Source organism: Microtus ochrogaster, linkage group LG9, assembly GCF_000317375.1.
Source record: "Microtus ochrogaster isolate Prairie Vole_2 linkage group LG9, MicOch1.0, whole genome shotgun sequence".
In the NCBI taxonomy this organism is placed as follows: Eukaryota; Metazoa; Chordata; class Mammalia; order Rodentia; family Cricetidae; genus Microtus; species Microtus ochrogaster.
The window spans coordinates 27,203,049-27,227,728 of record NC_022034.1 but is presented as its reverse complement, the minus strand read 5'-3'; the positions used below and the strand labels follow the sequence as shown (position 1 = coordinate 27,227,728).

The 24,680-nt window shown below is 53.0% G+C and overlaps 3 protein-coding genes across 5 annotated transcripts in view; 1 reads left to right on the top strand and 2 right to left on the bottom strand.

Annotated features, from left to right (window-relative positions):
* Positions 1-9,699, bottom strand: part of Ppil6 (peptidylprolyl isomerase like 6) — a 24,046-nt gene extending 14,347 nt beyond the window's left edge. For 2 of the 3 annotated variants that reach the window (XM_005363597.2, XM_026787478.1), the window contains exons 1-3: positions 9,526-9,699; positions 5,882-5,977; positions 2,779-2,967 (exon numbers count right to left, since the gene is read on the bottom strand). In XM_005363597.2, coding sequence (XP_005363654.1) covers positions 2,779-2,967; positions 5,882-5,977; positions 9,526-9,684 — 444 coding nt within the window. In that variant the 5' untranslated portion in view covers positions 9,685-9,699. The remainder of the gene's footprint in view (positions 1-2,778; positions 2,968-5,881; positions 5,978-9,525) is intronic. The other variant, XM_026787479.1, reaches the window with a different exon arrangement.
* A 112-nt stretch (positions 9,700-9,811) lies between these two features.
* Smpd2 (sphingomyelin phosphodiesterase 2) lies at positions 9,812-12,983 on the top strand. Its single transcript, XM_005363569.3, has 10 exons — positions 9,812-10,161; positions 10,554-10,650; positions 10,758-10,834; positions 11,096-11,189; positions 11,298-11,387; positions 11,622-11,704; positions 11,806-11,938; positions 12,020-12,124; positions 12,295-12,448; positions 12,537-12,983. Exons 1-10 carry the CDS (start codon positions 10,112-10,114, stop codon positions 12,911-12,913), a joined length of 1,260 nt encoding a protein of 419 aa, XP_005363626.2. The 5' UTR covers positions 9,812-10,111; the 3' UTR covers positions 12,914-12,983.
* Positions 12,984-13,085: 102 nt separating this feature from the next.
* On the bottom strand, positions 13,086-24,591 carry Mical1 (microtubule associated monooxygenase, calponin and LIM domain containing 1). Its single transcript, XM_005363566.3, has 24 exons — positions 24,039-24,591; positions 22,224-22,546; positions 21,922-22,129; positions 21,502-21,606; positions 21,081-21,185; positions 20,805-20,960; positions 20,159-20,259; positions 19,226-19,483; positions 18,884-18,999; positions 18,564-18,690; positions 18,295-18,376; positions 17,651-17,795; positions 16,647-16,837; positions 16,437-16,525; positions 15,993-16,076; positions 15,721-15,877; positions 15,402-15,478; positions 14,932-15,208; positions 14,682-14,794; positions 14,321-14,434; positions 14,100-14,193; positions 13,832-13,931; positions 13,666-13,739; positions 13,086-13,355 (listed from the first exon to the last, which is right to left on the bottom strand). Exons 2-24 carry the CDS (start codon positions 22,479-22,481, stop codon positions 13,207-13,209), a joined length of 3,180 nt encoding a protein of 1,059 aa, XP_005363623.1. The 5' UTR covers positions 22,482-22,546; positions 24,039-24,591; the 3' UTR covers positions 13,086-13,206.
* Positions 24,592-24,680: the final 89 nt, after the last annotated feature.

The following is a 24,680-nucleotide window of genomic DNA, read 5'->3' as shown; positions in this document are numbered from 1 at the left end:
CATGCTGAATCTTTCCCGGTAAGACTGATGCTACACAGATTATTAGAGATGGGTTGATCAGGATATGAGAATTCGCCTGTAAGGGCTAGAGTTAATGGGCCAAGCAGTGTTTAAAAGAATACAGTTTGTGTGTTGTTATTTCTGGTGTAAAGCTAGCCATGCGGGAGCCAGGTGGGACGAAAAGCAGGCCCGCAGCTCCTACTACAACCATCCAGTCACCTAGAGTCTAACACACAAGCATACATAAGCATACATAAGCAGGGCACTTCAGCCTAGAAATAGACAAAATCCTAGGCTTCCATCAACATGAGAAATCCTCCCTGTAAAAACAGTCTTTTCTCAGGACTCTAGATCCTCCGTTGCCAGGGCCACCGTTAATTCACGCTTCATTGTCCCTATCATGTGTCACCACAGCGCTTTCCAGACACCTTGCCTGCCACCAGCTTGCTTTGGCATGGCTCCACCCACCGCACCCAAAAGCTAAACGGATTATGTTGTAGTCTGAAATGCTCTGTTGAACTGTCTTCCGTCTGGACGAAATCTCCGTGCTTCAGCAGGGATAGTAAATCATCATCTTAGGATCTGCTGGATTTCCCCATCCTGCTTAACACCTGACCATCCTTCCTATCTGGGCAACAACCCAGTGGATTTCTCTAGCATTGCTAGAACATGCAGGACCCAGATTCTCCCTCCTCCCACCCCAGGACGGAAAGGTTGTGGACATGTGGCCTAGATTTTCTGGACAAGTACTCCTGGGACCTGGGGCTTAGGAAGTATTGTAAAGACACGGAAGATGTTGGGAAGCCACTTTCCATGACGACAGTGGCAGCATGAACCTAGGGCTAGCGGTTGCTGAACCTGGGGTGGACTGCCGGCCACACATTCCTCTGGCATGGCTCTGCCCATTTCCCTGGTATGTGGCCTCCTTGTGCCTACCTGGTTTCTAAAGCTTTCTTGTGAACTCGGCGAGTCAGCACCATGGCAATACACATTTTGTTAGTCAAGTAACTTCTGACCACTGGCACCAAGACTCATTTTCAGTTTCATTTTCTCAGCCTGATCAACTACTATTTCTGCCTTCTTTGTGGCCACTGACATTCCTGGGGAACACCGTGGGTCTCCAGATTTCCTTTGGGAATTAACCACAAACAATAAATTCCTCTGTACCTCAGAGTTTTCAGCATTTTAAAAATGCATTGTTTGTTCAACCAAACACTCACTGGCTGCCTACTAGGCTTAGTGCCTGTTCAAGGCAGTGCTTAAATAAGGGTCATGAGACAAAGCCTCTGCACAGCTCAGGTCCTAGCACCGGGTCACTCTGTGTAGCCCTGGCTGTCCCGGAACTCACTCTGTAGACCAGGCAGGCTGGCCTTCAACTCAGCGATCCACCCAATTCTGCCTCCCAAGTGCTAGGATTAAAGGCATGTGCTACCACACCCAGTCTGTGGGGGAATTTTCTTAATTGCTAATTGATGCAGGAGGCCCAGCCCAATGTGGGCAGTGCCATCCTGGACAGGAGGGCCTGGACTGTATAAGAAAGTTCACTTCTTGCTGCCTGTGGACCAAGATGTAGAACTCTCAGCTCTTTTTCTAGCACCACGTCTGCCTGCACGCGGCCATATCCTGCCAGGATGATAAAGAACTAAAGCTCTGAGAGTGTAAGCCACCCCTAATTAAATGTCTTCCTCTGTAAGAGTTCCTATAGTCATGGTGTCTCTTCACAGCAATAGAAATGCTAAGACAGTCCTCATCCTGTAGATCAGGTTACTCAGGGGCTGATGGTTAATCCCAGTTCATTCCTTTCAGACGTTCAGTCTCAATGCGGTAGTGCTCACTTAGGTGTTAGGAAATTTTAAAGTATTTCAGGGCCACGGCTGGAGGCTTGGCTCAGTGCTAACCATGCTTGCTGCTCTTCCAGAGGACACAAGTTCAGTTCCCGGCACCCACATCAAGGGGCTCACAAATGCCTTTAACTTCAGCTCCAAGGGAACTGAACACCCTTCTAACCTCTGAGGGTGCCTGGACACATGTGGAACACAGGGCAGTGGAGGTAAAGCCCTCATTTACTGCACAAGTCTGATGGCCCAAGTTCAGTCCCCAGAACACACAACAGCGAAGGAGAGAAACAACTCGGCAGCCTGCTGTGGTACACGTGCCCTCCCCATTTATGATATCCACTAGTTCCTGCTTTGCTGTGAGACAGGGTCTTGCTATATCATCCAGATTGGCCTTAGAATTAAGGGTACAAACAATCCTCCTGCCTCAGCCTCCTGAGAAGCTAAGACTACAGGTGCATATCAAACGGTGTTTATGTTCTAATTGGAGGAATGCATGTACGTACATCTTGAAAGGGGAGGAGATGGGCTGGAGAGATGGCTCAGAGGTTAGGAGCACTGGCTGTTCTTCCAGAGGTCCTGAGTTCAATTCCCAGAAACCACATGGTGGCTCACAACCATCTGTACTGAGATCTGGTACCCTTTCTGGCATGCAAGCATACACGCAAAACACTGTATACATAATAAGTAAATAAATAAATAAAATATTTAAAAAAAAAAAGAAAGAAAGGGGAGGAGAAACACAGTCTGCTGTGACATACATCTGCTTACCTCATTGCGCAGCCAAACCCTGAACTATAATCCTTTGCAAGTGCTTTTAAAATAAGGTCACTGGGGGCTTACATCTTAATCTCCTGGTGTATCTCCTTTGTGAGTACATCAACAATTAATGCTGAGTTAACACAAATGATGAAAAATTCTATTAAAAACCTGTGTAACTTGCCTTGGTGTCTTTTAAGAACTTGGTGGAATAATTCAAAGTTAGTGCTTCATACAGTGCGGAGGGTCGGACATCAACCACGTCCCACACCTTCTGGGCCCACTTCTTCAGGTCAAATGCGTTACCCAGCAGTTGATCATTAATAAAGCACATCACATAGGAGGAATATACCCAGGTTTCACCCTTCAGTTCCTACAGGAATCAGGGGTGGGGTGGGGATAATGACAGAAAAACAAAACATTTGCTGAAACCACAAACCAGAGCTTGAGATGAACTCTACAGCCCGATTTGCCAACTACAGGATTAATGCTTTTAAAATACGTTTTTTTTTTTAAAAAAACTATCTTTCAGAATTCTGCTGTGAAAAAAGAATTCAATGTTTTTGAAACTCTTAACATAATGAAGAATAGAGAATAAGTTAGAAAGCAGTCTTTAAACTATTACAGTCATAGGTAGATGAAATTGGGTAATAATAATATCTACCTGGTGCACCTGTGTGTTCCATTCATTCGTGAATTCCATGCAGTCTCTGTCTCCGTTTGTGAGGCACACTTTCCTGTGTGCATTCTTGGACGCGGGCCTGAGTAAGGCGTGCTTTTCAATGTAGAGAACTGAGGTGTGTGTGCGTGCATGTGTGCAATAAAGCTATGGAACCCAAGCATGAAACAGTGATTGTTCTGGATAGAGGAGAATTTCTTTAGGAGATGCCTCATGAGGGCTGACGGGAGTTTCTACATCTCATCAGAGACAAGAAAACTCACCTTCTCGGACACTTTAAACCTAAGCCACTTAAGATGAACTATATTAGTGTTTTCATCAATGTAATGCTGCCATCAGCTTCCTAGATCCCCAGCATGGCCTGAACAACAGGAACCCCAGAGAAGATACGGCCTGTTATTTTCTGGCAAACCTTGAGTGACTTGGAGCAGCCATTTGCAAGTCTCAGAAGAATCTGACTTGTGCTGGGGTTGGACCTGGTGGAGAATCTGCATTTCTAGTGGTAGCCAGCGAAATTCTGGTCCTGTAACCAGGATACTGAGCTTTGTGCTGCCTGTCATCACAAGCCCCAGTGAGCTGGGGGACAGGAATGGAATCTTTACTGTGCTTCATTCAGACAACCACCTGGAAGACAGGGTCAGCTCCTCATCTGCCTGCCGTTGTCGTCTTCAGTTAGCACGTCTTACAATGAAAAAGGCTGCCATTCCAAATTCAGTCCTGTCAAGCCTGACTCCTCCTGTCAAGCCTGACTCTGAGGTTCTCCATATCCCCTCCCACACTTATCCCTCGTTACTTATTGTCACCCTTCATTGGGGAGTTCTGGGCACTCTCTGGGCAGCATCTAGGATGAATTAACAGAGAAGCAGGTGGCAGTATATATGTGCTGAGATGCATGTATACAGATTCTGCCCTGCAACGTGAAGTAAGGATGTGCCCTCTCAATATAGGACATAAAAATGCCCCCGTCTGTCCCTCCTGCTCCCATCAGTCTGCTGGTCTCAAGACTGCATTGAAGAAATACTAGTTTGGGCAACAATTTGCCTTCAGCTTGCCAGCGAGCCGTATTGCCCGCCCCTCTGAGGAGCTTTAATAGCCTCTGCCTTGCTTTCCATGCCTTTCTCAAAACCTGCTTCCGGCTCTCGTTCTGGAGAGCGCACTTGTTCGTGCCCAGTGGTGAATCACTGATAAAGGCTGGGCAGACCTGGAGTGTTTAGATTTACTGGTGTTGTGTCTTGCAAGACCCAAACCTATAGCAAGACGGGAAAATGTAACTGTGGACACTTTGTTCTATGAGGTAGGGAATGCCAGAGAAGACATGTAAGATAGAAACACTATCTCTTGGTGCACATTAGGAGAGTTCCTGGCTTGCCTCCAGGTAGCAGCCTGGCTCTGATGCTTTCTAGAACTTTCTGTCACTACTTGCTAATGATGCTGTCCTTTTTTCTTTTTCTTTTTCCTTTTCTTTCTTTTGAGTGAAGAGATAGGCCTTCCCATGGCCCCTGAAGCTGTGCCCATAGGGGAGCCTTACAGTCTGTGGAAGCAGAAGGCAAGTTAAGCCTTATGAACCGACTTACTGGGACCAAATGTCCTAGGAAGCCCTGCACCCAACACAAGACATGGTTTACACTAAAAAGTTAAGCTGAGGGTGGGAGAGAGAAGAAAGGAGAGAGACGAAATAAAGCAACAGCGACGAACTAGAAAACCTCATTCGTGGGTTTTCACAGCTGTCTCTAACTCCAGGCCCAGACTCATTGCCCTCTTTTGGCCTTCATGGGCACTAGGCATGCATGTGGTTTACAGACAAAATACATACAGACAAAATACCCATGCACATATACATTATTAATTAATTAATAATTGAAAAATGGTCTTATGTTAGGGTTGGCCCACTGCCCCCAGTTTCCTTAAAATTGCTTTAGTTTAACATTGAAATTCCTGTATCCCAAGAAAAACAGGACCATTGGTTACCCCTAGCTGTAGCAGGAGCTGAATGTCTCCCTCCCTTCCTACCCGGCATCCTAGAATAGTGTCCTCCATTCCTTAAGCGTTTGCTATGACTTTGTCCTATGACATATGGCTGAGTCAGGATGCCACCATAGCCTCCTTCGCACTCTAGACTCTAGGTAACACTACAAAGTGTAAGCTATCTACCATGCCCCGACAGGGCAGCCCTGGGTTCGAGCAGAAATGTGGAGAACAAAGCTTCCGATAGGGCGAGCTGCTCATAGGAGGGTAGCCACTGCCAGGAGACCTCCTCAGACAACAGCTCCAACCAACACACACCCACACTTTCTGGTTAAGGGCCAGGCCACCATAAGCTGAGTGCCAGGGTGCTGTAGGAAGTGCAAGCAACACAGAAGAAAGAAGGGTGGCCATCAGGGCTAGCTGGCGTCTCCAGCAGTTTAAAACCCATCTCTCTCAAATACCAGCTACAAGATGTAAATATCTTATCGTTTAGGAAAGTCTAGGAAGATGAGTAAAATAATTAAGGAAAGTGCATAATAGAGAGAAGAAAGGATAGCGGGAGTTTGTCATTTTCCCCAAACTGCACAAATACTTCACACGGAAGCGGACGTGTCAATATTGCCCATGCTGGCGTATCCCTTACCCTCTTTTTCTCCTGTAGATACTGATCCCAAGCAAACTCTTGAAGAGGAACTATCACGGGATCTTCAAATCTGGATGGGTAATTATGTTTCAGAGTCTAGGTTGCAAGATAGAATAGTTTAGGTTCTTATTTGTGTATTTACTCATTTATCTGGGAGTGGGGTGGGTCAGGGCGCACCAGCCATACACGCACATGAACCAGGCAGGGCACACTAGCCGTACACGCACATGAACCAGGCAGGGTGCACTAGCCGTACATGCACGTATGGGAGTAGGCAGCGTACACAGCCATGCATGAACATGCCGGGACCAGAGGTCTTCCCTTTCTCCTCTCTGGCTTATTTGTTAAACCTGGAGCTATTTCAGCCATGCTGGCTGGCTGGGGATTTCCCGAGACCCACCGGCCTCTTCCTGCCAGTCTTAGGGCTACAGGAGTCATGGGCTGAGCTTGGTTTCACACGGGGCTCAGGGCTCTGAACTCAGGCCCACGTGCTTGCACAGCTGGCATTCTATTCCCTGTGCCATTGCCACAGCGCCTAGGTTCTCTCTTGAAAGTCAAAATCTTTTCTCTAGATTTTTATGGGCTCTTCAGACAGTTTCATACAGCACGCACAGGCCAGCCTGCCCCACTGAGATGCCCTGGCTTGTTCTCAGGGGCCCTGCCAAGTCATTCTGACCCTGTCTGGCTTGTCCCTCGCCTCTAGGGAACAAGAGGGCAAGGGTATGTCTTAGTCTTTTTATATTGCTACCACGCCATCGACACATAACTCAAGAAATGAGTTTATACCAATGGTTTTGGGAATCTCTTATGTTCTTTTAGGACTTTTCCCCTAAATTAAATTGCTAAATTTCAGGTACTTGATTTGTAGCAAAGAAATTATAAATATTATTGTCTTAATTTATTGATGTAAGGAGAATGACCAGAAGGCCACTGTTGTGGTTACGCAACTCGGGAAAAGGAGAAGCAAATGCTCAGTAAGTGTCAGCTTCTAGATAAGCTTTAGTATTGAGTGTGCTTTAGCCACACTTGTTTCATGTGCATGAATCAGAGAAAATGACTCTTTAAAAAATACTTCTAAAAGGTGTGTGTGTGTGTGTGTGTATGCGCACGTGCTGGGGCTGGGTCAGGAGGCGGTCAATGTTCATGGGATTGGGGATGTTCCTGGAGACCAGAAGAGGCTCCTGGATTTCCTGGAGCTGGAGTTGTAAGTCATAAACTGGCAGACGGTGCTGGGAACCAAACCTCTGTCACTAACAGTGATGCTCGGAGGCCCTGCTGTGGTCTAGAAGAGCACAGGCAGGCACGTTCTATCGGGTGTGGCGGGGAAGCCTGGGTGAGAGCGTTTCATACTCTGGGATGGTGTAAGATGGCAACAAACAAGAGAACTATTTCTCAGTTTTACAGTCTGCGTTCGGTCCGTTTCAGGCAATCCTACAGGATGACCACTGTTTCTAAGAGAAGAACTATCTAGAAAAAGTAATAAGATTAGTAGTTTTTATGTTTGCTCATAATAATAGCATTTGTTGCAGAGTGGACCACATCCAAATTAAAATATATGCTAATATTTATCCTTATTTTGTGCAAATCTAAATCTGTCTATGTGTCAGGCATCTGGGATTACTTATAAATATATTGGGATTATAATCAAATATCCTTAATTATGCTAGAACTAACTGAATTTACATTGATACATTTTTCATATTTGAATACAGTCCCAAGAGGCAAAACCTTGGGAAAATTACATTATTAGAAAAGTAAAGACATTGTTTTCTTGAGTTGGTACCATCTATCTCAGATTGCGACTCCTGTAAGGTTTTGAAAGAATTGACAGCCAAGAATAATTTCCACATCTTTTAATGACCGAAAGACAATCAAAAGATGAATCATATTTTGCATTACATCAAAATCATATGTAAGTCCAACACAGCATCTACAATAAAATTTCACTGGAAGACTACTCACAATTCACTTACATCCTGCGGCTGCCGCTCTGCTTTGTTGTGTAGCCCAGGCTGACCCTCAGCTCTCTATCTCCCTGTCTCGGCCTCCTGAGTGCCAGGAGGATGGGCCTCTTACCGTCCCTAGGCACACTGCCTTCACAGGGTAAGCCTGAGACTGTGTCCTACAACACCTAACATCTTTACTAATTGGACTTCACACGAAGGGGGAAAAAAGCAAATACGTTTCCTGCAGTGTGGAACAAATATAATTCACCCTAAGAGAAGCAACTAAGAAAGAAAAGCATCACTTGAACCTCTTTAGCAATAAAACAACCTTGGTTCAAAACAACAATAAAAACTAAACAAACCGAACCAAGAAACCCTTATTCTCCCTCCTACACATCCCAAACACTGGGTGCTGGAGCAAGCAAGAGGCAGTTTCTGAAGGTGAATTCTACTTGGCTGCCCTTGCAACCATCTGGGCAATCTGGAAAGACAAGCACAAATGGTAGGTGGCGGGGCAGAGCGGTGCCTGTGGGTAGGTGCGGGGCAAAACGGTACGTGTGGATAGGTCACGGGGCCAGTACGGTGTGTGTGGGTACGCGGGGCAGAGTGGTGTGTGTGGGTAGGTCGCGGAGCAGTGCGGTGCTTTTGGTAAGTGCGGGGCAGAGTGGAGCCTGTGGATATAGGTCGCGGGGCAGAGCGGTGCCTGTGGATAGGTCGCGGGGCAGAGCGGTGCCTGTGGATAGGTCGCGGGGCAGAGCGGTGCCTGTGGATAGGTTGCGGGGCAGAGCGGAGTGTGTGGGTAGGTCGCGGGGCAGAGCGATGCGTGTGGGTAAGTCGCGGGGCAGAGCGGGGCGTGTGGATAGGTCGCGGGGCAGAGCGGTGCCTGTGGGTAGGTCACGGGGCTAGTGCGGTGTGTGTGGGTAGGTAGCGGGGCAGAGCGGTGCCTGTGGATAGGACGCGGGGCAGAGCGGTGCCTGTGGATAGGTTGCGGGGCAGAGCGGAGTGTGTGGGTAGGTCGCGGGGCAGAGCGATGCGTGTAGGTAAGTCGCAGGGCAGAGCGGGGCGTGTGGGTAGTTCGCGGGGCAGAGCGGAGTGTGTGGGTAGGTCGCGGGGCAGAGCGGTGCCTGTGGGTAGGTCGTGGGGCCGAGCGATGCGTGTTTCACCATCGTTCTCCCACGTTTCTCCTGCTTTCAGGTGGCAGATGTGCTGCAGCGTGACTGACCAGGCTAGATTTGTTTTTCTTCAAGTGTTTTATGTCATATGTTTTAAAAGACATATGGAGTCTTCAAAGCACTTCTGGGCCATCTTAAGAATCCGAGAAGTATCTGTCTCTGTTAGAATGCAGAAACACCTATAGAAATTATAAAGAAAAAGAACCTTCCAGAATGAAATCACCCCAAATCACAAGGAGATTTTTTTTTTAAGTCAGCTAGTTATGCGGTAATACTTTTCTGTAACCTTGAATTTTGTAAATCCGTAATTCAGTCAGAACTTCACGTGGACTAGCATCTTTATGCATAGCTGCGCGGAAATTACCATTTTCCCCGTGCGGTTCTCTCCGCGACCTGCCTTTGTCTCCGACACACCCACATACTCACCCACCCTGAAGATAGAACGCAGACCCGCCAGCGCTGGCGGAACCGAGGCAGGGGGCTGCGGTGCTCGTAGAGACTGGGGAGGGGGGTGTGTAAGAGTTACCTCAGCGATGGTCTTTGACATCTGAAAGCTGGAGCTTTTGAAGAGCCCCACCACCTTCACCTGCAGCGGCGACTCCGGCAGCAACGGAGTGCGACAAGCTGAGGGCTTTGGCTGGCACGGCTGCGGCTGCGGCTGCGGCTGCTGCTGCGGAGTGGCCATGGCCGCGCTAGCCGGCAGCCGGGAGCACAAACACTGCAAGTCGCCATGGCAACCGCGTGGCTCCGCCCCCAACGCCCGCAAGGGGCGGGCCTGAGCGGCTGGCGTAGGCGGGGCCTCGCATCAACTTTGAGCCTGTTGCTGGGGCCAGGGCCGAGCCAGGAACTCGTAGGCCGCGGTGCCGGGAACCCGCCGAGGGCCCGAACTGCTTGGAGCGGTCCCCACGGGACCCTCCCGGGACTGCCGGCAGTCTCGCGCAGCCCGCCCGGAATTTGTTTTCGACCTCCTTTCCGGGTTGGCGGACGGCCTGTTGTCCCGGTAACGCGGGAGTCGCCCCCAGCTCGCGTTCGAGGGACTGTGCAGCACGGGACAGGGCCGGCCACCTGTGCGCTCTGTCAGCCTCGCCGCCGGTGGCCCGGAGCACCCAGCCATGAAGCCCAACTTCTCTCTCCGGCTGAGGGTTTTTAACCTCAACTGCTGGTAAGTGCGCCCAGGCGAGGGCTGTGGCCTCGGGGCCACCTTCCTGTCCTTACCCTCAAATGCTTAGGAAAGAAACAGGCCTTCTTCAGCCTTGACCCTGTCTTTCTCGAACCAAAGTCCACATCACCTAGAGCCGCTCGGGTGGTGGCAGCAGTCATCTCCCCGAGCCTGGCCCTCCTCTCTCTCTTTTTTTTAACAAAATTCATTTATTTGTATTTGATGTGCATTGGTATTTTGCGTGCATGTATGTCTGTGGTACTGGAGTTACAGACAGTTGTGAACTGTCATGTTGGTGCCGGGAATTGGAATTGAATCCATGTACCTTGGAAGAGCAGCCAGTGTGCTCTTAACCGCTGAACCATCTCTCCGGACCCCTGGCTCTTCTTTTTTAGGGACATCCCCTACTTGAGCAAGCATAGGGCCGACCGCATGAAGCGCTTGGCCGACTTTCTGAACTTGGAAAGCTTCGACCTGGCTCTATTGCAGGAGGTGAGGTTGAAGGGAAGGCCAGGCTGGGAGAAGGGCAGCAGGGGGCGCTGGGGGCCTCTTTCTCTCTGGGATGAAGTCCAAGCAAGCATCCTCACCTTTGCCCTCAGGTGTGGAGTGAGCAGGACTTCCAGTACCTAAGGCGAAAGCTATCGCTCACCTACCCAGATGCACACTACTTCAGAAGGTGAACCACCGTCTGTGGCTGGGGCCTGTTAGACCACGAAGCTCTTGGCTCTCCCGTCTTCTTGCTTGCACCCTTCACCCTCTTCCTCTTGGGCTGTCCCCCGCATCCTCTTGCTAGGGCTGCTGTCCTAAGCTTTGCTCTGGGGCTGATCTTAGCAGAAGAGAGAAAAGTTGCTGATCAGAGCTGGGAGACAAGGGGCGGAAGAGGGCTGGGTATTTCCCTCCTTGTTTTTCCAGTTGCTAAGCAAGACTTGCTTTTCAGCGGGCTCATAGGCAGCGGCCTCTGTGTGTTCTCCAGACACCCGATCCAGGAAATTCTCCAGCATGTCTACACTCTCAATGGCTACCCCTACATGGTGAGGGTCTCCCCACTACCCCCAATAACACAAGCTAGGTGCTGCCCTCCCAGGGCCTTAGGCAGAAGGAAGGTGGCAGTGCTGAGTGTCTCTGTCTTTGGCCTGCAGGTCTGTCATGGAGACTGGTTCTGCGGGAAGGCTGTGGGGCTGCTGGTGCTCCATCTGAACGGAATGGTGCTCAATGCCTACGTGACCCACGTGAGTGAAGCCAGCCAGGTGTAGGTGTAGGTTCTGGGCCAGGCAGCCCCGTGCTGTGGTGGAGAAGAGACGCCACTAGCTCTGTTGCCTGGGGTGAGGCAGGGCATCAGAGGGTGGCAGCGGGGCAAGGGTCACTCGTTCTGTGCTCAGCTCTGCCCAGTGACAGATTCAGGGCTGATCTAGACAACCTCCGGGGCCTTAAACTTATCTATAATCTCACCTCTTCCACGTTAGCTCCACGCTGAGTACTGTCGGCAGAAAGACATCTACCTAGCGCACCGGGTGGCCCAAGCTTGGGAACTGGCCCAGTTCATCCAGTGTGTGAGCCTGGGCTTGATGGGGGCAGTGCGGTGGGGACTTGGGTTGAAGGGTGGCAGAGTAATGCTCTCCTCCTCATGGCTCTGCTCCCCTCCCGTAGCCACACCTCCAAGAGTGCAGATGTGGTTCTCTTGTGTGGGGACCTCAACATGCACCCCAAAGACCTGGGCTGCTGCCTGCTGAAGGAGTGGACAGGGCTTCGTGATGCCTATGTAGAGACTCAGGACTTTAAGGTGAGAGGCCCTGTCTGATTGTTTCCACCACGCTTGTTTCAATCTCCTGCCTCACAACGTCCTACCCACCTGTTTGCCTAGGGCTCTGAAGCCGGCTGTACCATGGTACCCACAAACTGCTATGTCAGCCAGCAGGACCTGGGACCATTTCCACTTGGCATTCGCATTGACTATGTGCTTTACAAGGTCAGGCCCTTACCCCCAGCATGCCTTTCTCCGTTCTCCTCCTCGGTCGCCAGCCCATGATGTGCTGTAGTTCAGCTGATGGAGTCTTGGGCCACCAATGGCTGGGGAAGGGTTTCTGGTACCTGGTTTTCTGGAGAGCTTACGCTTCTCTCTGTCCTTGCTCTTCCTAGGCAGTCTCTGGGTGTTACATCTACTGTAAGACTCTGAAAACCACTACAGGCTGTGACCCCAACAGTAGCACTCCCCTCTCTGATCATGAGGCCCTCATGGCCACTTTGTATGTGAAGCACAGCCCCCCTCAGGAAGACCCCTATCCTACCCAGGGTGAGTCAGCTTTCCCCTTGCCCCCTTTTACCTCAAGGCAACTCCAGCCTCCATTCTGACCCTGCCCTACTGTTCTTCCTTGATCTAGGACCCCCTGAAAGTTCAGCACTGACCAGTGTGCTAAGGGACGTGTGGACAGAGCTGGAGCTAGGTGTTAAACAAGCTCACTGGTGGGCGGAACTTGCTGGCTATGTGACTGTCTGCGGGCTATTCCTCTTGTTGTTGCTGTGTATCCTGGCTCTAGGAGAAGGGGCCAGGGAAGTGGCCATACTGCTCTGGACACCCAGTGTGGGGCTGGTGCTGGTAGCAGGCACAGTCTACATCTTCCACATGCAGGAGGTCAAAGGCTTGTGCCGGGTCCAGGCTGAGCTCCATCATGTTCTGAGAAGGGAAAGGGAGACCCAGGACCATGGCTCAGAGCCTCACCTAGCCCCATTGCTGGCAGCAGGAGGCAGACAGAGCTGAAGAACAATAAAGCTTGACACACCCTCGTGGTTCTGCCTTGTTCCTTGTGGAGGCAGTGACGGGAACTGAGGGTCAGCGGGCTTGTCACCATGTGGATGCCAGGACATTGGCTCATTACCTGCCTTCCTAGCACATTCCTGTCTCCTACCTGAACATAACAGAAGCACCACTCATGGCCATAATACTTTATTTTAAAAGAAGCCCCAGGCGAGGCAGTCCAGATGGCAGAGGCACTGCCCTTGGATGATGTCTTGCTTCCAGGGCAGGGAAGCAGGCATGTGGCTAACCACCTTCTAGCCCTGGGTCCCCGTCTCCGAAGCCATCTCTCTGAGCCTTCGTTCCTCCTGCAAGCGGATAAGGGCATCCCGCTGGTTCACTACATCCAACAGCTTCCTCAGGACCTGGTCCTCAGAGTGACGATCGGCCTCTGTCTTCAGGGTTTCTGGAGGGAAAAGAGGAGGCTTAGAGAACAGGGACCTAGGCAGGGAGCCTGAAGAGATGATCAAGCTAACAGCCTGGTTTCTACATTCCAGGCTGCATTTGTAGACACTTAAAATGAGGTTTGCCTGGTGGTGGTTTCCTAGTGTTCGTTAGCACCAGTAGGGAAGGAAGTACTACACAAAAGCCAATTGCGTAGCCCTGACTGGGAGGAGACCTGAGGCCTTTGGCTTCCTCCTGAATTGTCTCAGCAGGCCAGAGGCCAGAGAACTGTTACTTGGTCAGTGTCCAAGGTCATGAGATAGCCTATAGACCTTCCAGGTTCATGTAGCCTCGCAGCTCCTGGTCCAGCTGCCACTGCTTCTCCTCCAGATCCAGCTCCTGGACCCTGCAGAGACCAGAGAGCACAGAAGCACAGATAAGCAGGGTCCGCACAGGGACAGGCCCTGGCTCCCATACACCACCACCCCTTGGCCTTACGTGATCATGAGTTCAGCCTCTTCCGTCACTAGGTTGTTTCTCTCCTTGATGAGCTGGAGCAGCTGCTCTACCCAGAGTTTCTTCTCCTCTTCTGGAGAGCCTGATAGGAAAGAAAAGGAATGGAGGTGACAGGATGCAGGGGAAATAGGCTGTTCTGGGTGTCAGCCGTGGGGCACAGCCACCAGCCCCAGGGACTGCTGAGGGCTGAACATGCTGCCAGGACCCAGACAGACATGGGACAGGATTCCACTCTCCCATCTCTACTCACTGCTCTGCCTTCTCAAAGCCATCTCCACCTCCATGCCTTCGGTCTCCAGCTCCCTCAGAGCAGCCTCAATCTCATTTAGTCTTCGCTGGATGGCCTGCGGAAGTTAGGACAGGATGCCCCAGATTGTTCCAGAACAGAGCACTGGAGACACTCTGCACTTGACAGCTCTGATCCCACCCAAGCTCTCAGGATGCCTGGGGCTCTGGGGCTCTGGGGCTCACCTGGGCCTTGCAAAACCTCTTCATCTCCTCCTCTTTAGCACGCCGCATGAGGGTTCGATACCACGTCGGGTACTTAGTCATAGCGCCGGAGTTCTTAGCAAAGGTCTGCAGAGTCTGTGGGAGGGTTAGGCCCATCAGCAGTAAGGCCCGACCCTGGTTAGGAATGGAGGAAACTGGACGGGTGGAACATTGGGATGGAAATAAGCAAATAAGACACTTAGAGGCAAGTCAGTCAGACGGGGTTGGAAGACAGGCCAGGAGGAGGATGCCGGCTATTCGTGCTTCTATGGTGAGGGGTGGAAAATACCTGGCAGATGCTTCCTGGCTCAACAGAGTAGACAGCTGGCTTCCTGCCACTTACCTGCTCTAAGTCTGGCTCCAAAGGTACTTCTTCCTCCTCTTCCTCCTCTTCTTCCTCTTCCTCCTCCTCATTGGAAAAGGGACTTTCTTCTGCCTTCTCCATGGCTTGAGGAACTGTATGGAGGAGAGGGAGATACGGCTTGGGAGTCCAGTGGCTCCAGTGGATTTTCCAGAATCCCCATGGCAGAAATTCTCATACCCCCGCTCCCTGCAGCCTCCCAGATAAGCACATCTGTAGGGAGCGCACTTACCTTGCAGTGTTTGGACTGGCACACCCCAGCCCACAAAGCTGCCCTCCAGAGCCTGGCGGGCCAAGGCTGAGCAGCTTCGTGGGGGCTTGGGTGGAGGCTCTGTTCCTGGGTCAGGGATGATGTTCAAGGAGGACAGCCGCAGGCGTTCTGAGCTGGAGAGGCGGATAAGCCGTCGGGTAGGCTGGTTGGGGCTTGGGATAGGGCTGAGCCTCTCAACAGGAGGTACAGGAGGTGAGGAGTCTGGCTGCACGCTGTTGTCATCTGGTGTAGGGAGCTCCTGGAAAAGCCATCATCTGGTCAGGTTGTGGGCCCCATCTAGTGGACACTGTCAGGCAGTACACTGGATAGATGTGTCCTTCAGTGGAGGATAGCATCCATATACTGCCAGCAAAGTCTACTACTGATCTGGGGAGACCTGCCTCTTCCCATATCCCATTACACAGACGGACTGTTTTTGTTTTTGTATTAACCTGGTTCTCTGGATTTTCACTGCTGTCAGCTTCTATTTGGTCCTCCTGGGGTAGGTGCTGAAGACAGTAGAAATGTCCTGGGAAGGGTAGAAGAGACCAGACATCAGCCCGCTGCCAGGTACTCAGAAAGAAGGCAGAGGCTGCAAGACCAGCTTGCAGTGGATTTCTTAGGACTCCACACCTAAAGCTTCGGAGGGAGTTGAGAAACTGTTCCTACCTATTGTCCAGCCCTCCCCTCCCCCTTCCCTGCCCCCAAGCTCCTTGTCCCGAAAAATGCACCAAGTTGGAAGTCCCTGTAGCATCTCCCAGGCCTACCTACCATCTCCTGGATATTGCCCATAGCCTCCTGGCCACAGCGTGGCCTCACAGGTATGGCAGCGGAAGCAGCCCCGGTGGAAGAAGCGGCCATCCACACAGAAGCGTTCCAGTATGTAGAGGTGCTTCCCACAGAGTTCACAAAGATCCTCAGCCCCAGCCTGAAGAGAGCCCCAGGATAAGGGATCAGCTGCACCCAGAGCCAAGCGCCAAGGCCTTCCACTCTCTGTAGCCCTTCCCCACCCTTGGAGGTTTGCAGATGGCTCCGGATCTTACCTCCTTGGGTTTGGATGGCAGTGCTGGGGGTATACTGGGCTCAAAGACAGGGGACCCCTCAGTACTTGAAGTCTCAGCCTCTCCCTAAGGAGGGAATGCCCAAGTAGCGTGAGCAGGGGAGTGGATGTGTACAGACAAAGGCTGGAAGGGAAGGGAGTAAGACCAGACAGCGAGACAGGGACACGGACTGTAGAACCAACAATGGAGGGCAAGGCACAGGAAACAGGACAGAGCAGAGTGTCGGCCTGTCCTATGTCTGCAGTCACCTGCAAAGGAAGCTTCTTGTCACTAGCTCCCTCCCTGTGGTCCTATGACAGGTCCTATAGCTGTGAACAGAACACAAGCCCAGCTCTCACCTTCCCTCATTTAAAATGTATTCTCTACCATTCCTGGAACCTCCCTGGGTACCCCTTCTCCAGCCTCAACCCTGCTTAGAATCCTCACCTTGGCCCGGGTCCGTTGTAGGGTCCTCTGGAGTTTGCCAAGGAAAAGTATAGCACTGGAGGTCCCAGAAGAAGCCTGGTTGACAGGGCCTGGCAGCAGAGTCCAGCTGTCAGCACCCCTACCTTTATATCCCGCTCTCCACCTAGGCGGGCCCTTCCCGAGCCCTTCCCACCCGCTCCCTCTCCCTCCTGCCCACTTACCCTAACTCACCTGAGCTGTGGGGCATGTTCTTGAAGACACCATGGAAGTGGCTGAGGTAGGCAATGAGGCCCAGTGGGTCACTGCCTGCCACTACTGCCTGCGCAGACAGCACTGGGGTGATGCCCAGCCCGTGTTCTGCCACCTTCAGTGCCCAGGCAGTGGCTTCTAGAGCTCCCATGCCCTGAAGCTCTGAGGGTTCCCTGTGGAACATCGGATGAGAGGCCAATGAGAGACACAAACCTGGCTCCGCTGAGGAGGGCAGGGAGGGAAGCTAGGAGCAGGAGGTGAGAACTAGCTAAGGGAGGTGAGGGCACGAAGGCTGCTGTGTTGGTGGTTATGTACACCATGCCATTTTTTTGTGTCGTTCCCCCCTCCCGTCCCTATTCCCTTGCACAGGCTCCTAGGCCACATGTTGTGCACACATACCTAAGGCAGCCCCTCTTTATCTCAAAGAAGCTGACTACTCAGCCCCTTACCCCCACAGGGAGGAGCCTCCTGTGGTAGGACGGACCACTAGGAGCAGCAGGGACAGAGATGGCTAGGCTTAGGGAAGGGAGTTGATTTGGGAAGGTGAGTGGGGGTTCTGGCAGGTCTAGACTGGTACTGTGTGGCTAAGATGGGCCTTCAATTTACAGTGATCTGCCTGCTTCTGCTTCTAAGTGCTTTTGATCATATTTGCTTGTCATCACACCTAACAGGCATGTGTGTGTGTGTGTGTGTGTGTGTGTGTGTGTGAGCACGCGTGCGTGCGTGTGTGTATTGGATTGAACCAGGCGTTCACTCATGCTAAGCAAGCATGCCCCACCACTGCACTCCATCCCAGTCTTCCATGGCTTCTGACTTTTCTCCCTGGATGTAGTGGATTCTAGCAGCCTCTGCCAGGCTGGAACACCACCTCTGGGAGGTGATGTGACAGGTGCAGCAGGGACTCACTGGGCTGCCAACGCCTGTACAGCATCTTCTTACCACGCAGTATGGGGGAGGGCTGGGCACAGGAGAGAGGCAAGACTCACAGCAGGCCAGGCTGTAGGCGGTGCACCAGGGCACACAGAGCTCGTCCGTCGGTCCACGAGGAAGAAAAGTCGGTGACATGGACCCCAGGAAACCCAGCTGTCTGCTCCTGACACCAGTGCAGGAGCTCCTCAGTGCCCGCTGACCCTAGGAGAGCAGAGCCACACTGTACCCAAGGCCCACACCTGCTGCTGGGCGTGCAAGGGCCGGACTGCTTGACTCAAGCCGAGCAGAACCTCCTCCTTCCCCATTCTATTTAAAACTCCCTTCTCGACATACAGTTGGGCAACAAACAAAGAATGATCATTGTAGCCATGTAAAAGCCAGAGAGGAAGCAGAGGTCGGGCTCAAAGAACAGGTGGCTCGGGCTTACACCCACTGCTGGTTGGAAGCCGTGGGCGGAACAGCTGGAACAGCACGGCCCAGCTGTGGCTGCTCAGCACCACTGGCGCCATGGCAGTGGAAACTACTGAGCTGCTTCCATACTGGCACACAGCTGCTGCCCATCTCTGCAGCCCCTCCACCCCACCCCACCCCACCCCCACTGAGCCCCAAAGCATCCACAAAACACGCTTTCCAGGGTAGGCCTCCATCCCGACCCTGCAGCATGCTGACTGCCTCGCGACCTGGGGGCAGGCCTGCTCACCTGTGGTCACCTTCCCCCCATCTGGCTTGTCATTCCTCCTCGGCACATGCTCCTTGTCCACCACGTCATACAGGTCTTGCACCTAAGGCAGCTTCTCCTCAGTTCCAAGGCAGAGGACCACCCACCCCTTCAGCCCAAGGGGAGGAGCCTGACTATGGTGAGACTGACAGCCCCCCCCCCCCCAGACAGCAACTGAGTAGGGAAGGCCTGGCATGGGGAAAGGAGTTGATTTGGGAAGATGGGTGGGAGGGCAGGATAGAGAGTCTGACCTGATTGGGGGTTACAGCCCGGAGGTTCAGGTTGGGGTATCGGGTGGCAGGATCCAACCCATACTGGGCTACATTTCGATGCATATTCTCTGGGGACGTTTGTGACAGAAGCTGGTACAAGCTCTCACTAGGGGTGGCGGTGGAAGGCAGTGGCACAAACACGAGGGAAGCTGTCAGCACTTGCCCCTCGGGAACTGCCAGGTCTTTCTCGTAGTCCCGTGCCTCCATCCATTCCGTCAGTATCTCCTGCCCCCTCTTCTTGACCCTTGTCCCAGATCATGTCTGCCCTGCCTGCACTAGTCTCGGAACTCAGGCCTCACCGTTCAGCCAACACCTCTAGGGGCTTGGCACCCTCTGCCCACCGCTTCACCATCCAGGCTGCATCGAAGGCTGCCAAGAAGCCTCGGGCCACTCCAGTGCCCAGAGGCCAGAAGGGCTGCAGGGTGGGAGGAATAGGAAACAACCCAATGAGAATCCAATGGCTATGTCCCAAGCCCAGGGATCTCCAAGGTTTGGGGGGGATGTTCCTTTTCCACTCCAGACAGCTTTCACCTCCGCCAAGTAGCCCCTAAGCTCCTCCCCAAAGCAAGCAGATTTTCTACTCTCCCATAAGAGAGCTTCTTCCCCAACCACGGGATCCCTAGGCCCCCTGAAATGCTCACCTCCACCAGGCAGTCCCCCACCAGTCCCAGCAGTAGGCGGGCACCATGCTTTTCTTGCACACGCGCGGCACTCTCTGCGCGCATCATGCTGGTGAAGTCAAAGGCAGCCACATCAGGCCGCCCACGTGCATCCCGAGCAAACTCCAGGTTCCCAAGCTTGCCATGTGTGGCAAAATCAGCAGCTGCCCTGGCAAAGCGCTGCAGAGCCTCGGGTACCACATTGGCACTGCCCAGCAGCTGATCAGTGTCAGGCAAGTCCTACAGAGCCAAGAGATCAGAACCTGAGACTCCTGAGAGCAGAGCGGCAGGCTCAGCTCCGTGCCACTTTACAGGGGACTGACCTACAGCATAGAAGGTGCACATGCCGAGGCTGCCTAGACTACACAGCAATCAAAAGCTCGGCTGAGCAGAGAATGCCAGTAGCCTGCCTGTCGTATTTAAGTTCCTTCCTCAACATTCTCGCTGCTGCTGAGGGTCCCCAGCCCTGCCCTACCAGGAAGCCCAACATCATTGCTGTCATAGACTTCGTCCTCAAATTACTGAAGCCTTGGTTTGCCCAGCACTTACAAACAGCACACAACTTTCAAAGAACTTGTGCAAATCCGACGAGAAAAGACAAAGCGAGCTCTCAGTATGGTACTTAGTACACAGAAGGCATCTATTTCATCTATTCAGTCTGTACACAATAGGCACTTAACCACTCATCAGGTACCATTCTAGGCCTTCGGGATTAACACCCAGCCAGAGGAAAAGAGACAACATCCTTCTGTCCTGGAGCTCACGTGTAAGTTCAGCCCAGATAGGATTCCCACTGCCACACACATGCAGGGAACAAGAGCATGTCAAGGTCCAGTTACTGCCTGGACAGAGGCGGGAGAGGATGGGGTAGACTGTGTCTCGCCCAGCCTCCTCCTCCCTGGGGCCAGGTCCTACCTGGAGCAGCACCCCCAGCCGCAGCAGGCACTGCTTCTTGGCTGTCATCACAAAGTAGTGAGTATCATCCTTGTAGTACACGATGTTCTCCAGATCAATCCCTGCGGTACAAAGTGGAGGCCAGGGGGTGAGTCTTCAAGTGAGTCTGCAGAGAATACCTCTTTAAACACCCAATCCAGGGCTGACCTCAGAGCTGAAGTCACAGCTTAGGCTGCAGTGGATGTCCCGCACACAGATCTGGTGGCACCAAGGACCATCTGTCCTGCTCTATTAGGCTTGGCAGTTTGGAGCAAAGAGGGCAAGTCCGGTGGAGTGACAGCTGGGAGGCTTTTATCACTTGGTCGCATAGCAGTTTGAAGCCAAAGTAAACATGGCATCCTCTTGCATGCCACTCCCATTTTCAACTTAAATCATTCCTATACTCCCGCGTGAAGGAGCACACAGCAAAATACCCAGGCACTTAAGAGACAGTTCCAGGATTGTTAATGCCAAGTGAGCATCTGCTTGGTCCCTGGAGGACAGTTCTTTCTCTTTTACTGGTGAGGCCATAAGGATGGACAAGAGTGGGGTTCCTTGGACTAAGGGCAGGTGGGAAACATCCTAAAGTACACCAAGGCGGGGAAAGCCTTTGAGGGTGGGCCCTGACCTGTGGCTTTGAGCAGGCTCTGGAAGAATTTTTGGTTGTAGATCCGGGCTACACCACTGATCTCTGGCACCTGCGTCTCCTCCACCGTGCGCCCGTTCACAAAGTTGACTGTGATGCCGATTGCCAGTTTGCCACGCATTTCTCGGATGGTGAAGCCTAGTGGTAGGGGGAGGCAGGGCTAACACTTCTAGGAAGGCTCACAGGAGCCTAGGATGCTGGTGTTTATTTACTTACTCATAACCTTATTTATTATTTTTGAGGAAAAGGATCACTCACCTTCAGGGACGAATTTACCCCCTGCAGCCGAGATGAGGACATCAAATTCATAGTTGGCCAGTTGGGCTGGGGGACTGGGCTGGAGCTGGGCATGCCAGCCACTCCCTGGGACAGAGAGTATGAGAGCCACAAAGGTGTAGAGATCAGAGGGCCCCTACACTCCCAGGTCAGGCTAGAGAAACAAAACAATTTTGTAAAGGACCCCACAGCCTGGGAAGTAGGGAAGGGTTATTTTTCAGACCACGCCTTTGAGGCCAAGGACAGCTGAGAAAAGCCATGTTTTCTCATCTTGCTGTTCCCATTTGTACGCTGTCTGCAGCTGAGATTGCCCAGGCCTCACTGTCAGGAAAGACAGTCAGCTGACTCCCACCCGGACCTCTCTTTGGTGGGTAGGGGCTCCCAGGAGCACAGAAGTACTTACCCTTCCTGGAAGGGGGCTGGAGGCCGGTGAAAGTGATGCCCCAGTGAATTTCCACCCCCAGCAGTAACGCCACCTTCAGGAGAAGTAGCTGAAGCTGTCGGATGCCTGGAAATGGGACACCATTAGGAACAGACTCATGCCTTCTCTAGCTCCGGTGTGTGCCTGCTCAGAGCTAGAGAAGGTCTCCGAGACCACTGTGTCTATCTATGGCTGTACAACCCCGCAGACACCTAATAACATCTCCGCTCAGAAGCCAAGCAGCTTATACTGTCTATCTTGCTGAGGTCAGATCTGGGTCTTAAAGGCCACCCAGCTAAAGTGACTCTTGTTCACTCTGCCCCTTGTCTGGCCCTGCAGTCTCCTACTGGTCTGCCTCTAGACCCAGGCACACACACTGGAGGGTCACCATGAAGTTCTTACTGATGTGGTCCAGGGTGCCAGTACAGAAGCGTCCATAGAACTTCTTGGCCCCAAGCGCCCGAAGGTCATGAATGGTGAAGGGCCAGAGGTGCAGCACATTGTGCCGAGAGAACTTGGTGCGCTTTTCCACAAGCACTACTCGGGCACCTAGCAATGCCAGTTCCACAGCAGCTCGGAGCCCACAAGGCCCAGCGCCTACCACCAGGCACTGCAAACACACAAGAGAGAGAGCAGGTGTAGCTTCCTCTTTCCTTCTGACTCACCCTCCAACTCACGCCCTCCCCCAGACTCTAGGTATCTACCTTGGTTTTGGCACAGGCCTGGCCTTGCTGGTACACCGAATGGCTTGCTCTCTTGTCCAACTTGGCCCATAGGGACTTGGCACTCCAGTAGTTGAGCTCAGCCTTGATCTTGTGGTACTGGGGCAATCCCCCACCAGACTCTAGTCCCAGGGCGTCACAGAGCGCATGAAAGCTGCTCAGCACATCCTGGCACAGCTGGGCCTGCACAAAGCTCTCGAAGTGGGCGTGCGCTGGGTTGGTGGAGGCTGTTGAAGCCATGTAGGGCCCCTGACAAGGGGAGCAGCTGGGCAAACCCCAGAGGCTGTGGAAAGAAGAGAAGGGGGCTGGAGGGAGGGAAAAGAAAGGGGGAGGAGCCAGCAGAACAGACTGGGGTCACAAGGGAGCTCAGGGTCCACCTCTGATTGGCTATGCTCCCAGCCCACTCCTAGGCTATGATCTGCCCCGGAGACTGCAGCAATCTCTTATCCAGTGAAATTCGCCAAATTTGGGAATGAAAGTTCAGAAGACCTGGGTACACAAGGTCCAAGGACGCTAAGGGAGTCTCCTGTCCCGTCACGCAGGAGTCTCTGAGGCCCAGGGAGCAGGAATTGTAGTAGGCATTCCCTAGGTCTTGAAAGCAGGACGTGGGGAGGTTTCTGCCAGGGGTGGGGTTGGGTGGAGGTTTCCCTCTGGTAGACCCGCGAGGGCTAACAGCAATGCAGCTGCAGCTGCTTCACAGGCACACGCCCATTGCACCCGAAGTCTCGGCAAGCCAGCGCCCTTTGGCGTACTTAGTGCCACGCTGGTTGTGGGATGTGCCTCTCACCCAAGGCAAAGTTCTTTTCCTCGCGCTTGCCTCCTGACAAGGGGCAACAGTCTGTCTGCCTAGGTTCCACTTTCTACCACCAAACTGTGCTCACAAATGGCCTGAGAATGTCGCGACTGTCTTGACTCGAGACCTTCTGACTCACTGTGGTCAAAACACTTCCCCTGTGATCTTGTGGCTGCTCCAACGGGCTGTGGGAAGGAGCGGGGACCGCAGTTGAGCTCGTCCGTCCCAAGAACCCTCGCAGCTAATCGACCCTAGCTTCCCTTCCACGGGCGCTCCTGTGCGCCCTCCTAGGAATCTCTAGAGACAAGACCTTCCTTTGTAGCCTTTTCCTTCCTCCAGCCCACATGCAGCTTGGGAGCGCTAGGAGGGCTTTCTCCCACGACCGGAAGAGGAGAAGAGTATGGGGGATGGGTTGCTCTCGGTAGGGGAGGGGGCTAGGTAGGTTAGGTGTCGAAGTGGCGTTAGACCCTTGTGGGCCGACCTCTCAGCCCCCAGTAGCCCCTCCATTGCCTGCGCTACAGGAGGGGGCAAAGGTTGCCCGACACGGGTCACTACGACAAGAGCGGGTCTTCAGAAAGGGCAGAAGTTCCCTAGGACACGAGGGGATAGGGCTTCAGATGTGGCAGAAGTCCCTCTTGGAAGTGGGAGTCTCGGGAGGTTGGAGAGTCCTCTGCTAAAGGAAATAAGAGGTACCCAGCTTGGAAATACCGGCACAAAGGATGTGCCATTGGGTGGAGCGTCTAAAGGATGGAGAGCTAGCTGGCTGGACCTCGGGCATCGGGGGGGGGGGCGAGGAGCTCGCAACACTCTAGACAGCCAAGTCTGCACAAAAGGGGCTGGTCTGGGCAGGGCCGGCACGGGGACCCGCCAAATGAGCCAGGCGTGGCTCCCTAGCCTGCACCAGCCCACTTCCCCGGAAGTGCTCCCCACCCCCATCCTCACCCTCACCCCAAGCCCAGCGGTCCTAAAGGAGTACAGCTGGCACCGCTGGACTACTTACTTACCCGGCAGTTCTGAGGCTGGAAGAGCCGCTTCCTGGCGGAAGGGTGTCCCAGGCCTAGGGCGAAGGAATGGGTGGCGCTGGAAAAGCAGGAGATGTCTGGAGGCAGAAGCCGAAGAGTTCCGAGGGGTTTGGAACGCAGCGCCAGGGCAGAACACAGCGGAAGGTTTGTCCGCACCTCATTACCCCGCAGCCGTCCTCTTGGGACAGCCCTGGGCCCCGCCCACGCCTGCAGGGTGGAGCTGGAGGGCGTGGCTCCGCTTACTCCCGAGGCTGCTGGGGGCCTCCAAAAGGTCTGGCCTGGCAGGGACTTAGGAAAGCAGGGCCCCGACTGACCGTGCATGACTCCGCCCCAGTGGTACCAAGCTGTAAACCACTTGAGAGCTGGCGGAGCGGCTGCAAGCCTCCCGCAAGAAGTTTGTTGAAGCTGCAGGGTCCGAGAGTGGCGCCAGATGACTGAGCTTTCTTCACCTCTCCCACCAAGAAATCCACAGCCCGGGCGCCACTGAGGATCCAGTTGCGGGGTCCTTGTCTCTTGGGACAGGTCAGCCGACTCCCAGGCTCAGGCTAAGGACAAAGCTTAAAGTCCTGGTCCGCAAACCAGGTACGTAAAATAAGGGAACAAGGGTGTGTGTGTGTGTGTGCG